A 23,706-nucleotide genomic window follows, 5' to 3' on the forward strand; every position below is an offset into this window, starting at 1 on the left:
TAGAGAAGAGCCCTGGTCTAAGTTGGAGCCTTCTCCAACATCCCTACAGCTAGCAAGTAATCATACGGACATAGAGTCTGAACCTATACTTGGGTTCACTGAAGATTTTTAGAATATCTGTCTTGTCTTTCGATGGGATCATCAACCTTATGATCTGGATACTTAACAGGTATGTGTAATTTTTCAGGTTTTATTAGAAGAGCCAGACATAGCTGAGTCATTGGCTCTTTAGGTCAGAAGGGAGTCAAAAAACAGAAAGTCTCTGCTTGAACTCTCATTCCCCTAACTGTTAAATGCCCTCACATCTTATACCTTGTTGCTCAGAGAAAGTGCAGTAGAGTACATCTAACATGTGTATAGCTTGTTAAGCTGGGTCTGTATGGCAGCAAGATAGGTTGGTTAGAAACTTCCATTCAAACATATTTGAATTTAATTTCTTCTGCCTCATTTCAGAGTCTGTCAAGAGGACAATGAGAGAGATGTTGACAATCTCTAGATTTGAAGTTCATTTGTTTGCAAAGGACAGCAAATAGAGAACACATTTTTAAACATAAATTTTTGAACTTATTCCCCAAATCATTATGTGGTGGTGAATCTTTCAATTTATATAACATTCTGTATGTGGAAGGCAGGATATTAAAATAACATGAAATTCACAATTATAAAGCAACTGGAAATCACTATAGGAGGAGTGGGTATTACCTTCAAGCTACGCATATGGTGAACTAAGTTGATTATGTGCTTCATATTGGCCCCTTTCCTCTAACCAAAAAAAAATAAGGACCAAGAGTTTATGTGTGGAAATCTTGATGCTTTTTTAAAATGCTGATACTTTATTATTTCCCAAATGAATGGTTAAAGAGAGAGAGAGAGAGAGAGATCCCGAAATAGCTCCTAATGATTAGTTGCAGTACTAATATTCCTTTTTGTCCCATTCAAGACTCAGATGACATTTCCTAAGAAATAGCTTCCCAGAATATTTATATGGAGCTGTGCTCCCTGATTAGTGTTCTCAAAAATTAATGTACAGACATTCCAGAGTGATGAATCCCACCTGTCAGCCCTGGGGTAGTGTGTTCTGACAGCACATGGAACTGTTCCACACCTGTGTCTCACTAGCCTGCCTCCACTCTATTCCCCTCAAGACTCCATAAGCAACCAATATCCTAGACCATAGCAGTGGTATAATGGTACTGCTGGGAGATATGGGCCCTTTGCCTACTGTTCAAGGTGGGAAAAGGTCAAGCTGGAGATAATCGTTATGTTTTTCGCTCCTTATGTAGTTGGCCATTTTGAGAACAAAAACAATTACATACTCAAGCTCTTACTAGTTTCACTATAAGTTTAGGGCTTCAGTTTTAAGCAAAATGAAAAGTAGATGAATGTACTGAGTTTCTGGCATGAAGACTGCAATATGGCCGCTTCCCGCTGCTCCACACATTTAGTCTCTCTTATCATGGGTCCCTCAGAATGGTTTTGTACCCTCAGAGCATGAGTACTTCTTTTAAACTAAAAGGCTGTAGATTTTCTGTGTAGTATTTATTTATGTACAAAACTAAAATTATTTAGGGTGTGTTTTTTAAAAAGAGAGGAAATGGTATTTTAGTATTTTGTACAACCAGGAGGGTAAGCACTGTGTATAATGTACCCATGGTAAATCTTGGTCTTGGTCTTCTGGGGATCTAGCAGTAAAATATGAATTTTCTCCATTATATATGTACTGCCTCTCACCCACCTGATTGTTTTTGTTACTAACATGAACTGATTTTTAACTTTTGCCATTTTGCATTCTTCAGTGTCTGTTTTCTGGCTTCTAGAATAGGGAAGAGACGTTTAGTTAAAGAAAAAGAAATCCTAATCTGTCTACTTTTTTGGCTTCCTAATAAATGTGTTTTCCTAGTGAGTATCTTCTCCTCCTTCCTCCTCTCCTCCCTCCTCCCTCTACCATTTCTCCCCTCTCCAGTCTCTCTTTCCTCCTCCTCCTACCTCCTCTTCCTCTTCTTGTGAGCTAGATTTGTATGTTCAGTGGTCAGAGAGGAAGTGACCATTATAACAGAGGAGATGGTCTATTGTGAGCGAGTTCTTGTTACTGCCCAACCAAATGCCTGCTGTCCCCAACTCGCTGAGAGGTAGTATTCCAAAATTCTTTTATTTACTATTGGAAATGCCTTTTCCCATAGAAACAATGTAGTAAATGGTCATGAAGTGTTCAACCTATCAAAGCCAATTTACTCTAGAATAGGAGTGAGTTGCACCCTACTTATACTAGCCCGAGCTCAGAGTCCTTGGAGCTGGGGCCAAGCAGTACAGCTGAAGGGATGGGGGTTGGGGAGGTGGGGGATGGATGGGCTGAACAATCCCCCTGTGCATCACACCACCTCCCTCTACACACCCTCTCCTCGGCTTCCCAGAACCTTCATGAGGCCCAGACCAGCAGCCCTTGACAGACTGCATGCTCCAAAATTCCCTGGCTCTCTTCTGCCATCAAGATCCCCCTTCCCAAGTGCAGCTGAGATTAGCACTTAACAGTGTTTGTGTTTCAAATGGAAGTTAAGTGAGTGGCAGAGGTGGGCGGCTGAGGCAGGAGCACAGGGATGGATGTACTTCGTTGGAAGTGTCCTAGATCTTGGGTGATGATTTCACAGGTATTCATTATACTCTTAAACATTATAGATGTCACACATATACTCTTAAATGGCTCAAATATTATAAAAAAGTGGAGAGAAGTGAATCTGAACAGACTAAAATGTTCGTATTTCATGGGAAAGGCAGACATGTAGCAAAATGTGAACACACAGATCCGAGAAGTCAGTCTTCCCATCTGTTTTGAATATGAAAATCGCCTTTTAGCATCAAAACATTTTGTGGACTACCCCATATAATAATAGTTCTTTTAGTTTTCAGTGATGGAAAAAAATACATATTAAAACAAAGGTAGGTACTTACAGATATTATGGGATCATAATATAGACATATATTTGAAAAACAATAAATGTGTAGATGAAACATTATTTTTTTCTGTCTATGGGTATTAAGAGTGTTTAAAAATAATTTAAGACAGTAGACACTTGGGGGAAAATGTGTTCTGACTAAAGGAAGCCTGGATGGTAACCCTTCCAAGTTTTGGTCTCAGAGGCAGTTCTTTTATACCTGATTTTCCATATCTTCTTCTCTTTGTTTCAAAACTAGTGTCCCTGTTTTTTGAAGATAAAAAAAAAAACCCTAGAGGGGTGCCTGGGTGGCTCAGTTGGTTAAGCGACTGCCTTCGGCTCAGGTCATGATCCTGGAGTCCCGGGATCGAGTCCCGCATCAGGCTCCCTGCTCGGCAGGGAGTCTGCTTCGTCCTCTGACCCTATCCCCTCTCATGTGTTCTCTCTCTCTCATTCTCTCTCTCTCAAATAAATAAATAAAATCTTTAAAAAAAAAAGAAATAAAAACAAACAAACAAAAAAAACCCTAGAAACAAAAAGTACAGCCTCCCCATGGCTGCTTTAGTTGAAATCTCTGCAGGGGCTGGTGCAATGAAGTTTTTTGGTTTGTTTTCATTGTTAAATACTGTTGTTGGGGCGGAGTGTTCTAAATCAAGTATTTCTAAATGAGCTCAGTCTGTTCACAAATTAGGGGTCTTGCCCTGAGTTGACATGAGCTAATCCTAAAAACCATTTTTAAAAGTATTAGAAAAAGCCCAAAGAGAGGGTAAATCTTTACCTTAGTAGAAGGTGAAGAATTTTTTTCTTTTTAAGTATTTTTATTAAGAATTATCTCATCAATATCTCAGAATTGGTTATCTTTTCAGCATTTATATGATGCCCATTTTTACCCATGATGGAAACACCATAGACTGAGGGAGGAACAGCTTATATGGCATCAATCATGTAAATCGCAGGATTTCTGGTCCCACTTGGTTTCTCTAAATCTCTCTTTCTCTCTTTGATTGTATCTAATCATCATTCGGTTTTGGAAATGGTTGTTAGCTTTGATGTTCTATAGTATATTTTGACTTTAAAAAAAAAGGTGTAACATGAAAAGCTCTTCTTCAAGCTTTACTAGAAGGAGATATATAAAAACATACATATATAAATATAAACAAACTGAGGGTTCTAGAGGGGATGGGGGTGGGGGGATGGGTCAGCCTGGTGATGGGTATTAAAGAGGGCATGTACTGAATGGAGCACTGGGTGTTATACGCAACCAATGAATCATGGAACACTACATCAAAAACTAATGATGTAATGTATGGTGATTAACATAACATAATAAAATAAAATTAAAAAAATATATATATAATCTTAAATGAGTTATAAAATGAATTAGAGATTTCATTATATTCTGTTCTTTTCTGTTTTGATTTTAATGTTTAACTTATCATTTTCTCTTTTAAGCCAAAATGCTACACCAACCTTATGGGATTCCTTAGAAGAACCTGATATTCGGGATACTAGTGAATTTGAGTATTTATTCTCCAAAGACACAACTCAGCAGAAGAAAAAACCTCTGTCAGAGACCTATGAGAAAAAGAACAAGGTCAAAAAGGTACTGAATGACTATAGTAATCATTGTATTTTTTTGTCATACATGGGAATTCATTATGTGCTGCTGGTTTGCTGTTTTCCAAAAATGTTTTGCAAGGTTTTAAGTCACTGATGACAAAAGGGAGTCAGTAGTTTGAGAAATCTGTGCTTGTGCTTTCAGTCATACCTGAATTTTCAAACTATCTTCTTAATTTGATCTGGACTTTTTTCAGCTATTAATTCTATTGAAAAAAATATAAAATTTAACTTGTAATTAGTGAAAGTAATTATATAGAAAATATGTCTTACTCATTAACTTATTTATAAATGCATTTATTTATTTATTTATTTATTTTTTAAGATTTTATTTATTTATTTGACAGAGAGAGACACAGCGAGAGAGGGAACACAAGCAGGGGGAGTGGAGGAGGGAGAAGCAGGCTTCCCGCTGAGCAGGGAGCCCAATGCGGGGCTCGATCCCAGGACCCTGGGATCATGACCTGAACCAAAGGCAGACGCTTAACGACGGAGCCACCCAGGCGCCCCTATAAATGCATTCATTTAACAAACATTTATTGGGAGTATATTTATGCTAGGTTTTGTTTTAGGCCCTTGTGGTCCAGTGTGGTAACCATTAGCTACATGTGGCTGTTTAAGTAATACAATTAGATAAATTAGATAAATTAAAAATTCAGTCCTTCAATGGCATTCGCCACTTTCAGTTTTGTTTTTGTGGCTAGTGGCTACCCATATAGCACAGATTAAAAAAAAAAATGTCATTATAAAAGTTTTATTGGGTAGCACAGTCTGACATCTAGGATATGTTGGTGAGAAAACCCCAAAGACCTTTGCCCTGTGGTACTTATGTTAAAAATCAGCGTTAGAAACAAAACATTAAACCACTCGAAAAAGCAAGGTAAGGAAGATGGATTTTGGCAGGGTGAGGGCAGGGCTGCAGGGTTTTTTTGTTTTGTTTTGTTTTTAAAGATTTTATTTATTTATTTGACAAAGAGAGAGACAGCGAGAGAGGAAACACAAGTAGGGGGAGTGGGAGAGGGAGAAGCAGGCTTCCCGCTGAGCCGGGAGCCCCATGTGGGGCTCCATCCCAGGACCTCGGGATCATGATCCGTGCTGAAGGCAGATGCTTAACTGACTGAGCCACCCAGGCGCCCCAGGGCTGCAGTTTTAAGTGGAATGTTCAGAGTAGTCCTCATGGAGAAGTTGACTTCTGAGCAAAGACTTGAGGACTTGAAGTCAGAGGCTGCCAGCCATACATCAGAGAGCAAGTTCAAGATTCCCCAAGCTTTCGGGCAGATGTGAAGTTGAATGGCAGCTGAGCCATGCACAGGCTGCGTGACCTAGGTCAAAGTTCTTCCTCTCTTTGCTTCCATCCCCTCACTGTAACCTGAGATGATGACTACTCATATTATTATTCTAAGTAGTTATTAAATGAGGTAATTGATATATCGTGCTTAGCATAGTGTCTGAAGCCGTCAGCTCTCAACAAAGGATGGCTACTCTCATTTTGTTAGTGTTGATGTTACTGCTGCAAATTCTCAGCATTAGCATTTTGATAATAGCATAGATGGTGCTGAGGGAAAAGTATAATGCATCTATGGTTCTGCTCTTGATTTGCTGTGTGAGCTTGGGCTGCTCGTCTGTATTGTCTAGGCCATATTTCTTCCTTTTCTATAAAAATCTGAGTCTACCTGACCCACCAGGATGCTGTGAAATTGAATCTAAGAGGGTGTGAAGGAAATATTTTGAGAAGTGTTATACTGAATATTATCATCAACGCTTTATTCTTAAATTATTTAGCGGGCTTCATGCATTGATTCTTATCTCAAGGAACATTATGATTACGAAATCAGCTGTGCCTTAGAGGGGCAAAAGTGACAAAAGCCTGAATGCAGTTTTCTGTTAATCGAATCAGGTTCTCCCACTGACTTGAATTATGAATGAAAATCATCATCAAAGTTTTTTCTTTTTTTTACCACTCAAGCACATGAGAATTATGTTTTCATGAGAAAAATGTGACACCAAAAATAATCAAATATCAGACCAAATCTCTTTTTTTTTTTAAGAGTTTTTTTATTTATTTGACAGAGAGAGACACAGCGAGAGAGGGAACATAAGCAGGGGGAGTGGGAGAGGGAGAAGCAGGCTTCCCGCCGAACAGGGAGCCTGATGCGGGTCTCGATCCCAGGACCCCGGGATCATGACCTGAGCTGAAGGCAGATGCTTAACCCACTGAGCCACCCAGGTACGCCCAGACCAAATCTCTTAAGAGATTGCATGAAACAATTTGAAGTTTTCAACGGCTATATATTCCCATGCAGTGTGAGGTTCATACAAGACAGAAGTAAGTGTGCTTTAAGGGCTAGCTGGCTTATTAAATGCCATCTATAGACACAGAAGACTCCTTTCCTGTCTGAAAAACACAAGAATAATTTCTGTATTCCACAGCTAGCCTCAATTTACCTCTTCCAGGAAGCCACTTCTGGCTAACCAGGAACTCCACTGAATGTTTTCTTACGCAATATCACATTAAACTTTTGTTCTCTCTTCTCAGATCGGTATTACCCCATTCTTTTTTTTTTTTTTCCCCTCTGGATGCTTGGTAACATGTTGTTTACTCATAAAACAAATTACTTCTGTTTTGGCAAATGAGTATTTTTAAAACATCAAAGAATTTGTTTTTAAAACATCAAAGCATTTGGTTGTTTATTCTTATTTATCTCATAATTGTTTGCCTGTGCAACAGAGGATTTCCACTAAGGCAGTTAGTGCTTGATATGTTTATTCTGTTCGCCCGTCTGAGGGGAAAAATATGCTTCATTTGAACTCTTTAATCTTTCTGAGCAGCGAGATTGCTGTCGCCCCGTAGAACCCGCGAATATGTGTAGTCTCCACATCTCTCTTCAAGTGGAGGCAAACCTGTGGATCGACTGGGCTTTACCCTCTTGCGCCTGGTTGGGAGTTTTCAGTGAGCCTGTGGCCTATGTGAGAGCTGAGATTTTAAGTTTTACAGAAAAAAACGAGCTGAGTCAATGCCAGAAAACTCTAACCCTGTCCCTTATGAGCTTTCCCTCCACGCCCGTAGTCAGATTTCACACTTTGAGATGGATGTCTCTTCCGAGAGCCAGATTTTTGTTGTTGTTGCTCTTAAAATGAAAGTGAAAGTAAATTGCAGAGGTTTTGAGCAGCTGGGGGAGTTTACAGCATCAGAGGCCAACTTCTATCAGCTTAACCGCAGAATGATTCCCACGCAAGGCAACCAGGAAGAACATCGGCCAGATGGGTCTCATTCCTAATGATCGGAGTGGAGGGTATGTTGGAGATTTAAACATCAAGCATTACAAGTCTTGGCTGTAGGGGCTCAGCCAGCACTGAGACTTCCATGTCAGTACCTCTTAAGCGGAGCTGGTCTTCATTCCTCTGTGCCATCTACATTCCTAGTTCAGAAGTAACTCTCAGAATCGCCAAGATCCTGCTGAACTTGGACACTAGTTTCTATTTCATCTTCTGTAGTATCATTTGAACTTCCTGTCACTGGCAGTGGTTATCAGTAAGCAGATACATATATTCTTTGGGCAGGGATCCTGTTCCATAATATCTTATCATCTGAGAGTTGGAAGGAACCTTGCCAGTCAGCGAATTCTGTACATGAATTTTCAGTATGGCGAATTTTGGTACATGAGAAACTGAGACCTAGAAAGATGACGTGACTTCTCGGGTTTGCACACCAGTGACTGGGAAGACGCCAATAATGACAGACACTTGAGAGGATGTACAAGAGCCTCAAATGTGTCTTCATTTCCCCTTCATTTAAACATGGATTTGCCGCACGGATGATGGTCATAAATTTTACTGGGTTGACTGAGCTGACATTTATAAATGAGAGTGGTCATTAGTAAAATCACCAACAAAATACAGCTACACTTGTACAAATCCAAAATATTTCCTATATTAGAAAAGTATCCCAAGTTTGTTTGTTTGTTTGTTTGTTTGTTTTTGAGTCACTCTTTCACGAGGAAGCTAGATCTTTGAAAAAAAGGATGCTTTGGGTGTAACTCCAACAATCTCTGCAGATTGAGAGCTGTTTTCCTTTGACTCTATCAACCATTTGAAGTATTAGCTGTAATACTAAGATTTGTGCTCCATACTCGGGGCTGTGCCATCCTCATTTGTGACACCAAACCGTTCTGCGACGACAAACATAGCAGTCGCCGAATTGAGAACCGGAGCTGAAAAAATCAGCTCCTGTTGGCACCACCAACACTCAGTACTGTCTCCTACTTTTTTTTTTTTTTGGTTCCTAATAACCTCAGAGCACGTTGTTTCACTTTCCCACACAGATTCCTTTTCTATAAAATGGGGAATAGCAACCCTTTACAGGCTTGTTATGAGGATAAAATGAAATCATGGTGATGAAAGTACTTTTTTTTTTTAAAGATTTTATTTATTTGACAGAGAGAGAGAGACACAGCAAGAGAGGGAACACAAGCAGGGGGAGTGGGAGAGGGAGAAGCAGGCTTCCCATGGAGCAGAGAGTCTGATGTGGGGCTCGATCCCAGGACCCATGACCCGAGCCGAAGGCAGACGCTCAACGACTGAGCCACCCAGGCGCCCCGTGATGAAAGTACTTTTAAGTATTTCCTAGAACTATGTATTAATACTTTTAGTCTATGAACTAATGATAAAGTTTTATGAAGAAATTTTGAATGTCATTGATCCCCAAGGTCGTTGAGGAGTCTTAAAACATTAGTATGTCCATTGCTGAAACTATTTGCAAATGGTGATCTCTAGAGCATTCCTGTTTTTCAGGATTTATAGAATTCCATAACTTCCTAAATGCCACATGCAGACATCTGGTAGTTCATCTTACACTGGTTTATATATAGTCTTTTGCACTGTAAAACAGAGTTTCCACTGTCAATATGCCCATACTTACACGGTCTCTAAGTTCCATTTGTTCCTGGGAAAGGTAGGTCAGCACCTTGACATGGAGCCAGGAATCTGCCTTCATCATCTGAGATTCTTCCTCCTGGTACCTGTCAAGGAAGTGGCCGCTCTGATAAACTTTCCAGTTGCTTCCCAAACTCACCCTACAACTTGCAGAAAATTAGCATGACCTGTCACTATTCTTCCTCTCTTGAAATGCCAAGATCTCACTTTGAATTATAAATCGTCTCTGGACTTGTTCCCTCCTCTGTAAGATGCATAAAATCGTTCCTCTCCCTCTGCCTTTTTCATAGATATTTCTTAAGAATTAATGAGATAAAGACTATTCCCTGAGCACTTGGGGGGATGAGCTGGGGAGGGGTTCTGATGCCTCAGCAGACACTATTCTGTTGAAACTTCCTGGAGCCAAGAGCCTTCAGTTGTAACTTGGTCACTTTGGCGAGGATCATAGCTGTAATTCTTAAATCCCAGACTCGGTGTCTCAGTTTAGTGGGGAGGGAAGAAGGTTAGAAGGAGAATGTTGTTTGGAAGCCTGAACATAAATTTATAGGGTTTTCATAACCTGTTGCCTTCCAAGTTTATATAATTTCAGCTTTTGTATACAGAGATAATGTTTCTGGGCTGCCTTGGTAAGGTATGTGCATTATTTTTTCCCCCAGGAGCGGGGATGATTTGCCAACCCCTTTGTATTTCTCATGTGTTTGAAAAATGAGTGGTGAGGTTAGGGGTTATCATCTATAGAAATGAGTGAAATAACTTGCCCATGTGTTGATTGCACCAATATATATGACCTTGAGGTCATTAGTGCTGTGTCCAGATTCCTTAAGTGATATCTGGATTGATAAGGGCTTTCCTGTCCCTCAGCTTAAAGGCCCCTGACCTGCCAGACATACCAAAAGCAAACGGGAGCTCTACCCCACAATAGGCACCAATTTACAAAAGTTGTGCCTTGCAAAGTTTATTTGGAAATAAGGTGGCCCCAAAAGTTAACTTGTACTTTTACTTTATTTGCTTATTTAAAAAAAAAAAAATGTGGCTAGAGCTTGTCAAGTAAGGATATCAATGATTCTTTCAGAAAGTTAAATCTGAATATTATTCTTGGAGTTCAGCTATATTTCTCTGTTGGCTGTTAAACAGTAACAATCTGGACTCTGCCTCCAGCCAGCCACAGAATCATTAGGATGCTCATTACCTCCCCCAACCACAAGAGGGCACCTAAGAATGCCGAGACTCAAAGCGAAATTAGCTTCTTCGAGCTGGGAGAAGTGTGCAAACCTGTACAGAAGAGTAACTGGCCCGCAGCACCCTCCTTAGTCTCCTTAAGTCTCTTCACTGTGGACCATGAGAGCACATCATCCACACAAAGTGCTGGGAGCCAAGTGCATAGGAGAAAGGCCTGTAGGTATTAGTAGAATAGAAATTACTATTTGACAGTTCCAGTGCTTAGCATGAATGACTGTAATATAAAAATGCATAAAGTATTAGGATTAGCCCCTATGTAACTGATCCTAGAATCACCTCCACGACCTGCATGTGCGCGCAAACACACACGTATACACAGCTTTATAAATCTTCCATATCTGAAGGGAGGGAAGTTTTTTTTTTTTAAGGGAATGAAGAGTTATTTGAATATAGATTTTGTTTTGAAAAAAAAATATTAGATATGACAAGATAGGCTATGAGAAAATCATTCTAAATATTTATATTTCTAAAAAGTATCCTTCCGCCTGGTTGAAGAAAGTTTTGATTTCTTGCCTGTGTTTTTCTGGACCTCTCATTTATGCTGCATTCAGGCCCTTTTCTAAGACTATGACATGGGCTGGAGCTAGACAGGGATTTGAGGATGGGTGCAGATGCAGTGACCCCTCTGGCCTCCACTTCTGAGCTAGAAGTATGTGAAGATATAATAAGAATAGGCAAAGATCTTATATGTGCATTTAAGTCACAAAAATCAGGCCGCTGGATGCGTTCGCAGCTGAACTCATAAATGCTTTGCAAAGTGCACACAACTCCAACATACACAAAGGTCGTGTGTTTGCGCAGGGACATGCTTAATGTGGACAGAAATAAGTCTTAAGAACCTTGCATTTAGGTTATGTGTATCAAGTGAAGATGACAAGGATTTCAATAGCGATGATAATAGTTAATGCTAAGTATGTGGTTTTGGGTTGAGTGCTCGGCATGTATTAACTTATCTAATCGACACAAGAACCCAGTAAGATGGTTACTGCTATTTTTTTTTTTAAGATTTTATTTATTTGACAGAGGGAGAGACAGCGAGAGCAGGAACACAAGCAGGGGGAGCGGGAGAGGGAGAAACAGGCTTCCCGCCGAGCAGGGAGCCCAATGCGGGGCTCGATCCCAGGATCCTGGGATCATGACCCGAGCCGAAGGCAGACACTTAACGACTGAGCCACCCAGGCGCCCCAGATGGTTACTGCTATTATTCCCATTTCGTAAGTGAGGAAGCTTCAGCCTAGAGGGGTTACATGACTTGCCCACCATTGCACAGAAGTGGTAAGGAAATGGATCTAACAACAACCCCAGAGCTTGTGCTCTTAATTACTTGACAAATGGTCTGCTGGACTCAGTTTAACTACAAGTCCTGGCTTGAAGTATACTTCAAGGCTGAATATTCCTTGGTCATTGTTTAGTGAAAGAAGCCCTAGCTTTGGTGTCAGTAGACCTGGTTTCCACTTCTGGCTCTGACCTTAGCCAACTATTGAATCTTGGGCAAGTTCTTTAAATTCTCTGGCTCCCAGGTCTCATCTGTCAAAAAGACGCAAACTTTAATTAGATGAATTACAACGATCCGGTCATTGCTTCCACCTTGCAAATAGGGGCACTCAAGATCCACCAACTTCCACTTTACTTATTAGAGAGAAGACAGACAAGGGAGTTGCATGTGAACCAACGTCTCCATACTCAGCCCCAGGCACCATCTGAAGGTCGAGCTGCTTGACAGCATCACGCCGTGTTGTAAGAGCCATAGATATGTGGGAGCTCAGGGGGTAATTGTGGGTAACCCCCAATCTTAAGAGACACAAATGGACCGGAGAATTCTCTTAAAATAAACCAAGTGTTTTTTAAGTACTGGGGTACTGACAGACTGGGACTATGATGGGGGGAGGTGGCAACGAAGAGGCGCCAGAGATCTTGTCCTCAAGGTGAGTGGTTAGCAGTTGCGGCGTGTCCAGGCACGTAACATCTCCGGCCTTAGTTTCTGTAACTGTCACGGCATCCGAAGTGGATGTGTTTAAAGATGCTTTCCAGATGCAGAATATCAGATCATATCTGTGTGAACACCTTCACACACACATTTTACAACCGAGTATAGGCAAGTGTGTGAGTAGAAAGAAACGGCAAAATCGGACCTTGCTTGGTCAGTGAGGAACGTGGGATATAACGCAAACCAGCCTCACATCACAGTTTTCTTCCTTCAAAGATGCCATGTTTCCCTTCTCATACTTGTCTCTACTTAACAAAAAATGCATTTGGCAGCATCAGCCTTTGGTCAGACTGGCCAGCCCCCATCAGCTGGTGTGGCCCTTCACCATCCTCTCCTCCTCCGTCTTTCAGAGTTTCCAGGGTCCAGAGGCCAGCTAAGAGTTCAGGTTACACCAGACAAAGCTGTCCCCGTGTTTCTTAGGACAGTCTGGCTTGACCCCACTACTATGGCCACACTTCCAATTTTTGATAAAATACCTTTTGGCCCAGAGCTTGATTTCAGTTAGGCCTGACCTGATTTCTCTCCAGCTGAGGCTAATTTGCATGGCTGTAAACACGGGCCTTACAAAGCTCACCAACTGTGATAAAAGCAAAGGAAACCTGAGACCACTGGAAACTCCAAAACCCGCCTTCGGTATCTGAGCCTGACTCTGAGTCACGCCTCAGCCCGGGAGGCTGCCAGCATGCCGCAGCTAAAGAAATGTTATTCTGATTGATCTGATTAGGGCAGCAAGGTTAGCCATCGTCAATTTACAAAGACAGTATGAGAAGAAATCATGTGTGTAGCCATGTTATGGGTCAGCGAGGCCCCTGCCAGAAGTTATGAAAAGCCACAGCTTTGCCAGGACCATTATCAGGTCTCCTGGGTGGGGTACAAATGAGATTGGAAGGTTAGGGGCCCCTCCAGTGGGATGAATGACAAAAGGGATTGGGCTGAGAGGAGCTAGTGAATCATGCTTGCTTCCAGCTGGATTCCTTAGCTGCCAAGCCCCTTACATGTGAGTGGGAGAGCCTGGGAGTTCCCCAGTGCAGTGTGAGGAGGACTGTCCTAGCTCCTCATTGCAATGGAAAGGAGAGGGTGGAAAGACTCATTGGAGAAGAACATGAGGCTCTAGATTGACCCACCGAAGCAGCCAGATGGAACCTATTGGGCATTCCGATCCCTTCCTCCACCCAAGAGTGGTTTAATTGGGATCTGGCTCCAGGCTCTGGTTACTAAATAACCTGAGTTTTAGTGTTTTCATTTTCATTAATTAGCTTTTATGCTAGGTACCTTATTAGTCAATTAGGCATTTTGCATGTGCAAAATATCCTAGGAGGTGAGAAGGGGGTCTTTAAAAATAATTTAGAGCTGCAAGTACCAGGGGGTTAATTCATGACCTAATTATCACATCACTTTTTACTCTCTCGCAGACTCTTGTACAACTTCCTTAGTTTACAGCAAGCACAAAAACTAACTTTTAAACTTTGCTTTCAAATGGTTATTGCATTCATACTGATTTTGAGGATTTTGGATCCTCCTCTCTGGGTGTGGTTCTCTTCTTCCCTGTCCAATTTAGGAACATCAGTGTTACAACACTGGGATAAGGTGCATTAATTAACAAAGAAAGATTTATTTAAAATGGAGCCAACTGAAAGCCACATTACTTGAGCTGGGGCCCATTACAGATAGTTCACTCTGTACTATAATCATCTTACTAATGGAAAAAATTAGACATTGAGATGGTTGCTTAGAGAAAAATGTGATTCAGAATGTAGCAGCAAAATGTCTAAAGCATACGATGTTTAGACTGATTTAGTAAGACCTTGGAGAAACTGGACCATGCAATGTCTCTGTTGTGGATTACGTCCCCTCTTGGGGTGTGGCGCTATCCAGACAACTCAGCCCTATGGGACACAGCCATTCATTTGCCACCAAAGGAAGGGGTAAGCCTCTGAGGCTGAAGGTACATGTGGAGGGAGATAGGTACAGACTCCCCCACTGGTCTGCGAGTCCTGTTAGCTGAGATCTTGGGGTTTGTCCCAGAGCCACCAAGAAGCCAGGGGCAAGGCTGTCATAGAGGCCTGAGCTCCAGGCCTCCGAGCAACTGTTTCCTCTAGTACACCCAGTGCACCGAGAGTCACAACTAGTGTGGGGATGGAAGGGGGTAGTGTAGTAGTTCAACATGGGTTTCTTTCTGACTCATCACTGTGTTCATGGGACAAGGCTGTTCATCCCTCTAAGGCTCCTCCATACAGTTTCCTCATCTGTAAAGTGAGAATGATAATAGTATCTACTTCAAAGGGTGACTATGAGAATTAAAATAATCTCTGTGTTCAGCTTGGTGCCTGGTGCAGAAATGGTTGCTGCTGCCCCATACTCTTGGCACCATCATCGTTACCATGATGAGTAGGAATAAGAACAAAGAGAATCCTCTAGTGTCACCCCCAAGGAGAGCAGAAGGTTGGACTCAACCAGAGACCCCATTTCTCCTTCAGTCATGGCTTCTGAGCCCACAGAGAGCTACAGGATGTCCCTTTTACTCTGTCCTTTCTTTGCGTGTCCCATGGGGACACAACTATATCATTTTTTTAAAAATGCATTTAAGCTGGATGCTCAGAGATGAATGTCCTCGAGGTGTGCCAAGAGAAAACAATGCAATAGAACAAAAAGGTAACAAAATGTGTCTCCATTTACTAGAGCTATTTCTGTTTGGCTTTCATGGGAATCTGTGTTTGTGGTACAATTTTAAATATGTCAACTGCTGGCGGGGACATAGGTGGCCTCCTGGAATCCTTTTAGAGCATGATAAGCTACAAATAAATATAAACACGTCTAGAATGGCTGATTTGGGTGATGATGGAATTCAAAGTATGATATTTTAGGTTGGTTTCCATATTAATGAAATAGACTGAATTAGCTATTATACTTTATTTAAATTTTCATCAGCGTCATACATGGATATAATTTTAAGACTTAAGCGGTATTACAGGGGCGCCTGGGTGGCTCAGTCAGTTAAGCGTCCAACTCATGATTTCGGCTCAGGTTGTGATCTCAGGGTTGTGCGATTGAGCCCCACATCTGGCTCCATGCTGGTCATGGAGGCTGCTTAAGATTCTCTCTCTCCCTCTCCCCCTCCACCCCTTCTCTCTTTTTCCCTCTCAAAAAAAAAAAAAAAAAAGAGGGAAAGAGAGAGTTAAGGAGTATTAAAAGACTTAAGAAAATGAAAAGGTCCTGCAAATATCAACAAATTTCAAGCAATTTTTCATACAGACCACATTCTCTAATCAAACTGAAATTATATATAAAAAACAGAAAGATAAATATGTCAATAGCAAAAACCTTGCCTTTTAAAATTTATATTCATACTGTAAATAACTCATAGATTAAGAAAGAAGTTATAATGGGACTCAGAGAAAACTTTTTTTTAATTTAAATTCAATTAATTAACACATAATGTGTTGGTTTCAGACGTAGAGGTCGGTGATTCATCAGTCTTATATAATACCCAGTGCTCATTTCCGCTTACTGAGTGATGGACAGTAAGCAGAAAACACTTTAAACTCAAAAAATAGGGCACCTGGGTGGCTCAGTCGGTTAAGCGGCTGCCTTCAGCTCGGGTCATGATCCTGGGGTCCTGGGATCGAGCCCCGCATCGGGCTCCCTGCTCGGTGGAGAGCCTGCTTCTCCTTCTACCTCTGCCTGCCGCTCTGCCTACTTGTGCTCTCTCTCTCTCTCTCTGTCAAATAAATAAATAAAATCTTTAAAAAAAATAAACTCAAAAAATAAAAATATTGTTTATCAAGACTCCTAGGATGTAACTAAATGTATGGTTATGAATGTTTATATTAGGGGGAAAAAAAGGTCAAAAAAAAAGTTAGCTTCCAAAATTAATAGCTAAAAAAACCCCAAAACAAAGAAAATAGAAAAAAATGTTAGGTTAAAAGATAAGAGAAGCCATTTTTTTTAGGTCAAATGTGATCAAATATTTACAGTTTCATATGATTCAACCAAATACAGTTTAAAAGATGAGAATGGGAATTTAAAAGAAATTTTAAAACATAGTACAAAAGATCAATAAAGTTAAAAGTTTGTTCTTTGAAAACAATAAAATTCACACACTTTTGGCAGGATTGAGCCAAACAAACATATATAAAAAATATTAGGGGGCGCCTGGGTGGCTCAGTTGGTTAAGTGACTGCCTTCGGCTCAGGTCATGATCCTGGAGTCCCGGCATCGAGTCCCGCATCGGGCTCCCTGCTCGGCGGGGAGTCTGCTTCTCCCTCTGACCTTCCCCCGTCTCATGTGCTCTCTCTCTCACTCTTTCAAATAAATGAATAAATAAAATCTTAAAAAAAAAATATTAGGAAGGTAAAAGTGAATATAACTGCAAGATGCAATAGAAATGTACAAGATAAATGAGAATACCATGAGTAAACTTTTGCCAATTAAAGAACATGAAATAAAAAACATGAAATAAACAACTTCCTAGAAAAATATGAATTACCAAATCTGAGCCCAGAAGAAACAGAACACCTGAATGCCTATAACTACTAAGGAAATTCGATCAGTGGTTTAAAATCTTCCCACAAAGTACCAGATGGTTTGATTACACCAAATATTTCCTTCTTACACAAAATGCTTTAGAGACTAGAAAATGATGTTACACTCGGAGCTGGTATATAGTCTTTTTTTTTTTTTTTAAAGATTTAATTTATTTGAGAGAGACACAGCGAGAGAGGGAACACAAGCAGGGGGAGTGGGAGAGGGAGAAGCAGGCTTCCCGCTGAGCAGGGAGCCCGATGCGGGGCTTGATCCCAGGACCCTCGAGATCATGACCTGAGCCGAAGGCAGACGCTTAACGACTAAGCCACCCAGGCGCCCGGTATATAGTCTTGATAGCACCATCAGACAAGGACAGGAAGTACAGAAACAATACAGTCTAGTTTCTCTAATATAGATGTGAAGATCCTAAACAGAGGATTAGCTAATTAAATCCAGCAATGGATAAAAATTACTGTATTGAAAGCATTAAAGTAGACCTAAATAAAAGGAGAGCTATTCTGTTTATGAATAGGAAAACCAGTATTGTAAAGATGTCAGTTAACCCCAGGTTGATTTCTAGTTTCATAGTAATTCTGATCAAAATCTAAATAGGATTATTTGGAATTTGAAAAACTTATTCTAAAAATTTGTATGGAAGAGCAGAGGTTCAAAAATAACCTTACAGAAACAACCTTAAATGTGATGATTAGTAAAAAAGTCCCCCCCCCCAAAATTATTCCATTGATCTGAAGTTAAACACATGAAAATCCAAGGAATTTTATGGAATCACATATCTGTGGCAAAACTATTTTTTTAAGCAAAGGAATAACAAACATAAAGTTGAGGAAAAAAATCTGAAAAAGAAAAATCAGGAGGATACTTATTTTACCTCATGTCAAGAAAAATAAAGTAAGTATGGTATGGTACTAATCGGCACAGAAAACAACAAAACAAAGATTAATAGAAAGAGTTGAGGGTTCAGCAGCAAGATCAATGTATTATATGCAAAGTAATATATGATAAACATGGTATCTCAGATCAGTGGGTAAAACTGACTCTTAAAAAATACTTTAAAAATTGAATATATATATATGGCCCAAAGGAAAGAAAAAAGATCCCTCCCTCATATCATGAATAAAAATCCATTCCAGATGTATCAAGTACATGAAAGGGAAAAGTTAATAGTTTTTTAAAAAGAATATAGGAGCCTATGTTTTAACCTTACATGGAAAAGATACAAAAAGTATAAATCAAATAAGAAACAATGTACATTAAAATAAAAAACTCTAGTTCATCAAAAGATAGCACAAAGAATATGAAAAGATAAGCCACAAGCTTGAGGAAGACATTCATAACATATATAACTGAAGAAGAATTACTCTCCATGATACATACAGAATTTTTACTCATCAATAATAAGTTGGTCACCTTCTATTAGAAGGATAGGCAAAAGACATGAAGAGGCTTGTCATGGAATGAATGGTCAATAAACATGTAAAGAGATAATCAACAAGTCAGAACTAGAAAATGCAGAGATACCATTTTAGACCCACCAGCTTGGCAAAAATTAATAAGTATAACTGAAATATCGGGAGGTTATGGAATGGTAGGAGTTCTCATTGTGCTAACTGGGAGGTCAGTTGCTCCATATACTTGGAAAGCAATTTGGCTTTACCTAGTTCATATGAACATGTGTATACCCTCTGTTCAAACTTCTGCACATTTGTACCAGAAGACTCGTATGAGAATGTTTGTGAAAGCTTTGTTTATAATAGCAAAAATCTGAAAATGACACTATTATTAGAGTAGACAAATGGACTGAGGTCAAGTCACGGAACAGAATACTATACAGCTTTGGGGCGCCTGGGTGGCTCAGTCGTTAAGCGTCTGCCTTCAGCTCAGGTCATGATCCCAGAGTCCTGGGATGGAGCCCTACATCGGGCTCCCTGCTCAACGGGAAGCCTGCTTCTCCCTCTCCCACTCCCCCTGCTTGTGTTCCTGATCTCGCTATCTCTTTCTCTGTCAAGTAAATAAATAAAATCTTTAAAAAAAAAAAAAATACTATACAGCTTTGAAAGAGAGTTAGCTATCGGTCCATGCATTCACATAGATGATTTTTAACTGAGATGTCAAGTGAAAAAAGTCATGAATGATTCCATTTGTCTGAAGGTCAAAAATGTGAAAACCTACAAAGTTGATGGAATCATACATTTGTGACAAAATGATTTTTATAAAAAAAAATAAAAGCAAGGGAATAATAAACATAAAATCAGAAGAGTGGGTCCTTTGGAGGAAGATTTGGGGAAGCTAGAGGGCTTCCAAAGGTATTAGTAGTTCTCACTTTCTTAGTCACTATGGACTTCCTATTGTGATAGACAAAGATTTTTGTATTTCAGAATTGTATTTTAATTTATAAAAGTTCATTTTACTTCTTTTTTAAAAGAATACAATTATCTTCTTGAGTTCATAATTTATAAATTCATAAATTATAGTTTCTTTACATATTTCTTTTGCTTACTGCTTTCCTTCTGTTCCATCTTCCAAGTTTCTTTTTAATATTTTTTTTGTTCTGACATCTGTATTTCAAGTTCAAGGATTTTTCAAATAGTTGGTGACCGTTGGCTGCTATATCATATATAAGATTGAGGCAAGATAAACCTGCATGGAAGCTCAGTAGAAATGGACAAGGTTTGCCCATTGGTGGGTCTCACCATGGGGTAAACAGTTGCAGACCAGCCATTTATTTCAGTTGGGAGTTTGTCTTTGCTTTTATTTTATTTTATTTTTTATTATTTTTTTTATTATGTTATGTTAATCACCATACATTACATCATTAGTTTTTGAGGTAGTGTTCCATGACTATACTTTCAGGAATCATTTCTACAGTTTGTTATTTTATTTTATATAAAGATTTTATTTATTTCAGGGGGGAGGGGCAAAGGGAGAGGAAGAAGGAGGGTCCCCACTGAGCAGGGAGCCCGACTCAGGACTCGATCCCAGGACCCTGGGATCATGACCTGAGCTGAAGACAGACACTTAACCAACAGAGCCACCCAGAGGGCCCCTTGTCTTTGCTTTTAGACTGATCTGTTTTTCCAGATGGATTTCTCCAGGCACTTGATTGGGGCTGGGGAGTGGTGCATCAGCCTGACTGCTAGCATTCTAACAGAGAGGCTAAGAAAGGATGTGGAATTTCAATAATTACTCCATTCCACTACAAGACCTCCACCCCACTGTCTGCTCTGCCTGGCGTCCCTGAACCCCAAGTCTGTCTGGTTGAATTTCTCTAGAAACTGTATTTCCTGAGCATATAGGTGAGATTATATACCTGGCACGTAACTGCACTATATACCAACTTTTAAATCATCCCTTATTTTTGGCTCCCTGCCTCACTGTTGCCTTCCCAAGCACATGATCCCTCTAATGTGTACGTGTCCAAGGTTCTCCCTTGCCCAGCAGACAATGAGATTTGTCCTCCCATAGTGCCATGGAATTTACCACTCTTTCAACTACTTCTAGCTTCACATTTTCTGTTTTGAAATTGCAGGGGGTCTACTAATTTCACTGAAGATAGATTTTGGTTTTGAAACTCAGTCCCATTATTTGGGGCTGGTTGTCTAGGAGAAAAGGAAGTGAAAGGCCTTTCCTCTGCTACCTGACAACTCAAACGCATCTTGATTTTCACATTTTAGAGGCTATTGCCTTGTTGCAACCCAGGTGATGGGGCATGTACATCCTTGCAGGAATGAGATGTGTTTCAGGGGAAAGCATACAGGACAAGTAGTCAGACGTGTGCTGACTCTGGGCAAATCACCTACCGTGTGCCTTTTGCACTTGTGCTCTTAGGAGGTGATCCATCCATATGAAAACCTCAGGGTACTTACGCTGATGACTCTAGTCAGGCTGCAGGTAAGGGCTCACTCTTCAGGAATGATAGTAAATATTTTGGATTGCTCTGTTATCCCATTCACATGGACGCCTGAAGGGTAGCATATAGTGTGTGCCCGCTGGATGTGCAGTGAACGCGAGGAGGATGCTAAAGACTAATTACTAACTGGGGGAAATGTGCTGGGTTATATAGCATCAGCCCTGACAGAATCTCCTAGCAGTTTTAAAGTACATATACACAGTGCTCTTTCATCTTTCCTCCCTTGTTAGAATTTCCTGGAATCCTCGTGTCATGGTTCTAGAACGAACTCAGTGAGCCTACTAGAAGTGGTGTGATACTTAGGTCTCCTGTTCTAGGTGAAGCTTGTCCATAAAAGGGAAAACTGAAGTTGCCTCAGGCGTCCTTAAAGAAGGGAGCGTTCCTCTTTGGATTTCGCCCCAGATTTTGCCTCCTGGTGGCTCAAGGCCTGAAGCTAGGAGAGCCCACTGTCACTAGCTCTTCACCGTCCGAGCAGGAGTGGGAAAGAGCCAGGTAATTTGCATCGTGGTACACTCTGAATCAAAGGCCATCCATCATTTCTGATATCTTGAATGCAGTGATTATCATATCAAAGACACACGATGACATTGAAGATAATAAGATTTCTGTTGTCCATCATCACTACCCAGCTTGGAGTAATTATTAGCACGTGTTCTCCTCAAAAGCCTAACACTCTAAACTTTGGAGAGAAAAAGCCCTATCGAAGTCACCAAGAATATATAGGAGACTGGGTTCAGTGTTTTAATATTATATGAGGAATATTGCTAAGACAGGGAGTCCCAAGGTCTTACAAACTTTATTATTTAGAATCCTTAAGAGGCTGGCATGGCTTATCTGTGTTGCTGGCCTTGGCCTTATGTAAGAAAGCAGTCATTCTTTTTTTTTTTTTTTAATTTTTTTATTGTTATGTTAATCCCCATACATTACATCATTAGTTTTAGATGTAGTGTTCCATGATTCATTGTTTGTGCATAACACCCAGTGCTCCATGCAGAACATGCCCTCCTCAATACCCATCACCAGGCTAACCCAACCTCCCATCCCCCTCCCCTCTAGAACCCTCAGTTTGTTTTTCAGAGTCCATCGTCTCTCATGGTTCGTCTACCCCTCCGATTTCCCCCCCTTCATTCTTCCCCTCCTGCTACCTTCTTCTTTTTGTTCTCTTAACATATATTGCATTATTTGTTTCAGAGGTACAGATCTGGGATTCAACAGTCTTGCACAATTCACAGTGCTTACCAGAGCACATACCCTCCCCAGTGTCTATCATCTAGTCACCCCATCCCTCTCACCCCACCCCCCACTCCAGCAACCTTCAGTTTGTTTCCTGAGATTAAGAATTCCTCATATCAGTGAGGTCATATGATACATGTGTCTCTGTTTGACTTATTTCGCTCAGCATAATACCCTCCAGTTCCATCCACGTTGTTGCAAATGGCAAGATTTCATTCCTTTTGATGGCTGCATAATATTCCATTGTATATATATATACACCACATCTTCTTTATCCATTCATCTGTCGATGGACATCTTGGCTCTTTCCACAGTTTGGCTATTGTGGACATTGCTGCTATAAACATCGGGGTGCACGTACCCTTTCAGATCCCTACTTTTGTATCTTTGGGGTAAATACCCAGTAGTGCAATTGCTGGATCATATGGTAGCTCTATTTTCAACTTTTTGAGGAACCTCCATACTGTTTTCCAGAGTGGCTGTACCAGCTTGCATTCCCACCAACAGTGTAGGAGGGTTCCCCTTTCTCCGCATCCCCGCCAACATCTGTCATTTCCTGACTTGTTAATTTTAGCCATTCTGACTGGTGTGAGGTGGTATCTCATTGAGGTTTTGATTTGGATTTCCCTGATGCCGAGTGATGTGGAGCACTTTTTCATGTGTCTGTTGGCCATTTGGATGTCTTCTTTGGAAAAATGTCTGTTCATGTCTTCTGCCCATTTCTTGATTGGATTCTTTGTTCTTTGGGTGTTGAGTTTGATGAGTTCTTTATAGATTTTGGATACTAGGCCTTTATCTGATCTGTCATTTGCAAATATCTTCTCCCATTCTGTCGGTTGTCTTTTGGTTTTGTGGACTGTTTCCTTTGCTTTGCAAAAGCTTTTTATCTTGATGAAGTCCCAATAGTTCATTTTTGCCCTTGCTTCCCTTGACTTTGGCGATGTTTCTAGGAAGAAGTTGCTGCAGCTGAGGTCGAAGAGGTTGCTGCCTGTGTTCTCCTTTAGGATTTTGATGGACTCCTGTCTCACATTGAGGTCTTTCAACCATTTGGAGTCTATTTTTGTGTGTGGTGTAAGGAAATGGTCCAGTTTCCTTCTTCTGCATGGGGCTATCCAATTTTCCCAACATCATTTGTTGAAGAGACTGTCTTTTTTCCATTGGACATTCTTTCCTGCTTTGTCGAAGATTAGTTGGCCATAGAGTTGAGGGTCCATTTCTGGGCTCTCTATTCTGTTCCATTGATCTATGTGCCTATTTTTGTGCCAGTACCATACTGTCTTGATGATGACAGCTTTGTAATAGAGCTGGAAGTCCGG

At 40.6% G+C, this 23,706-nt stretch overlaps 1 protein-coding gene and 1 pseudogene across 2 annotated transcripts in view; both read left to right on the forward strand.

Annotated features, from left to right (window-relative positions):
- FMN1 (formin 1) overlaps positions 1-23,706 on the forward strand; it is a 283,684-nt gene that overhangs the window by 95,118 nt on the left and 164,860 nt on the right. For both annotated transcript variants that reach the window (XM_034994221.1, XM_034994220.1), the window contains exon 5: positions 4,383-4,533. In XM_034994221.1, the coding sequence (XP_034850112.1) occupies positions 4,383-4,533 (151 nt within the window). The remainder of the gene's footprint in view (positions 1-4,382; positions 4,534-23,706) is intronic.
- On the forward strand, positions 20,085-20,255 carry LOC118003800 (annotated as a pseudogene).

Source organism: Mirounga leonina, unplaced genomic scaffold (genome assembly GCF_011800145.1).
Source record: "Mirounga leonina isolate KUSES-001 unplaced genomic scaffold, KU_Mleo_1.0 Mir_91, whole genome shotgun sequence".
Lineage (NCBI taxonomy): Eukaryota > Metazoa > Chordata > Mammalia > Carnivora > Phocidae > Mirounga > Mirounga leonina.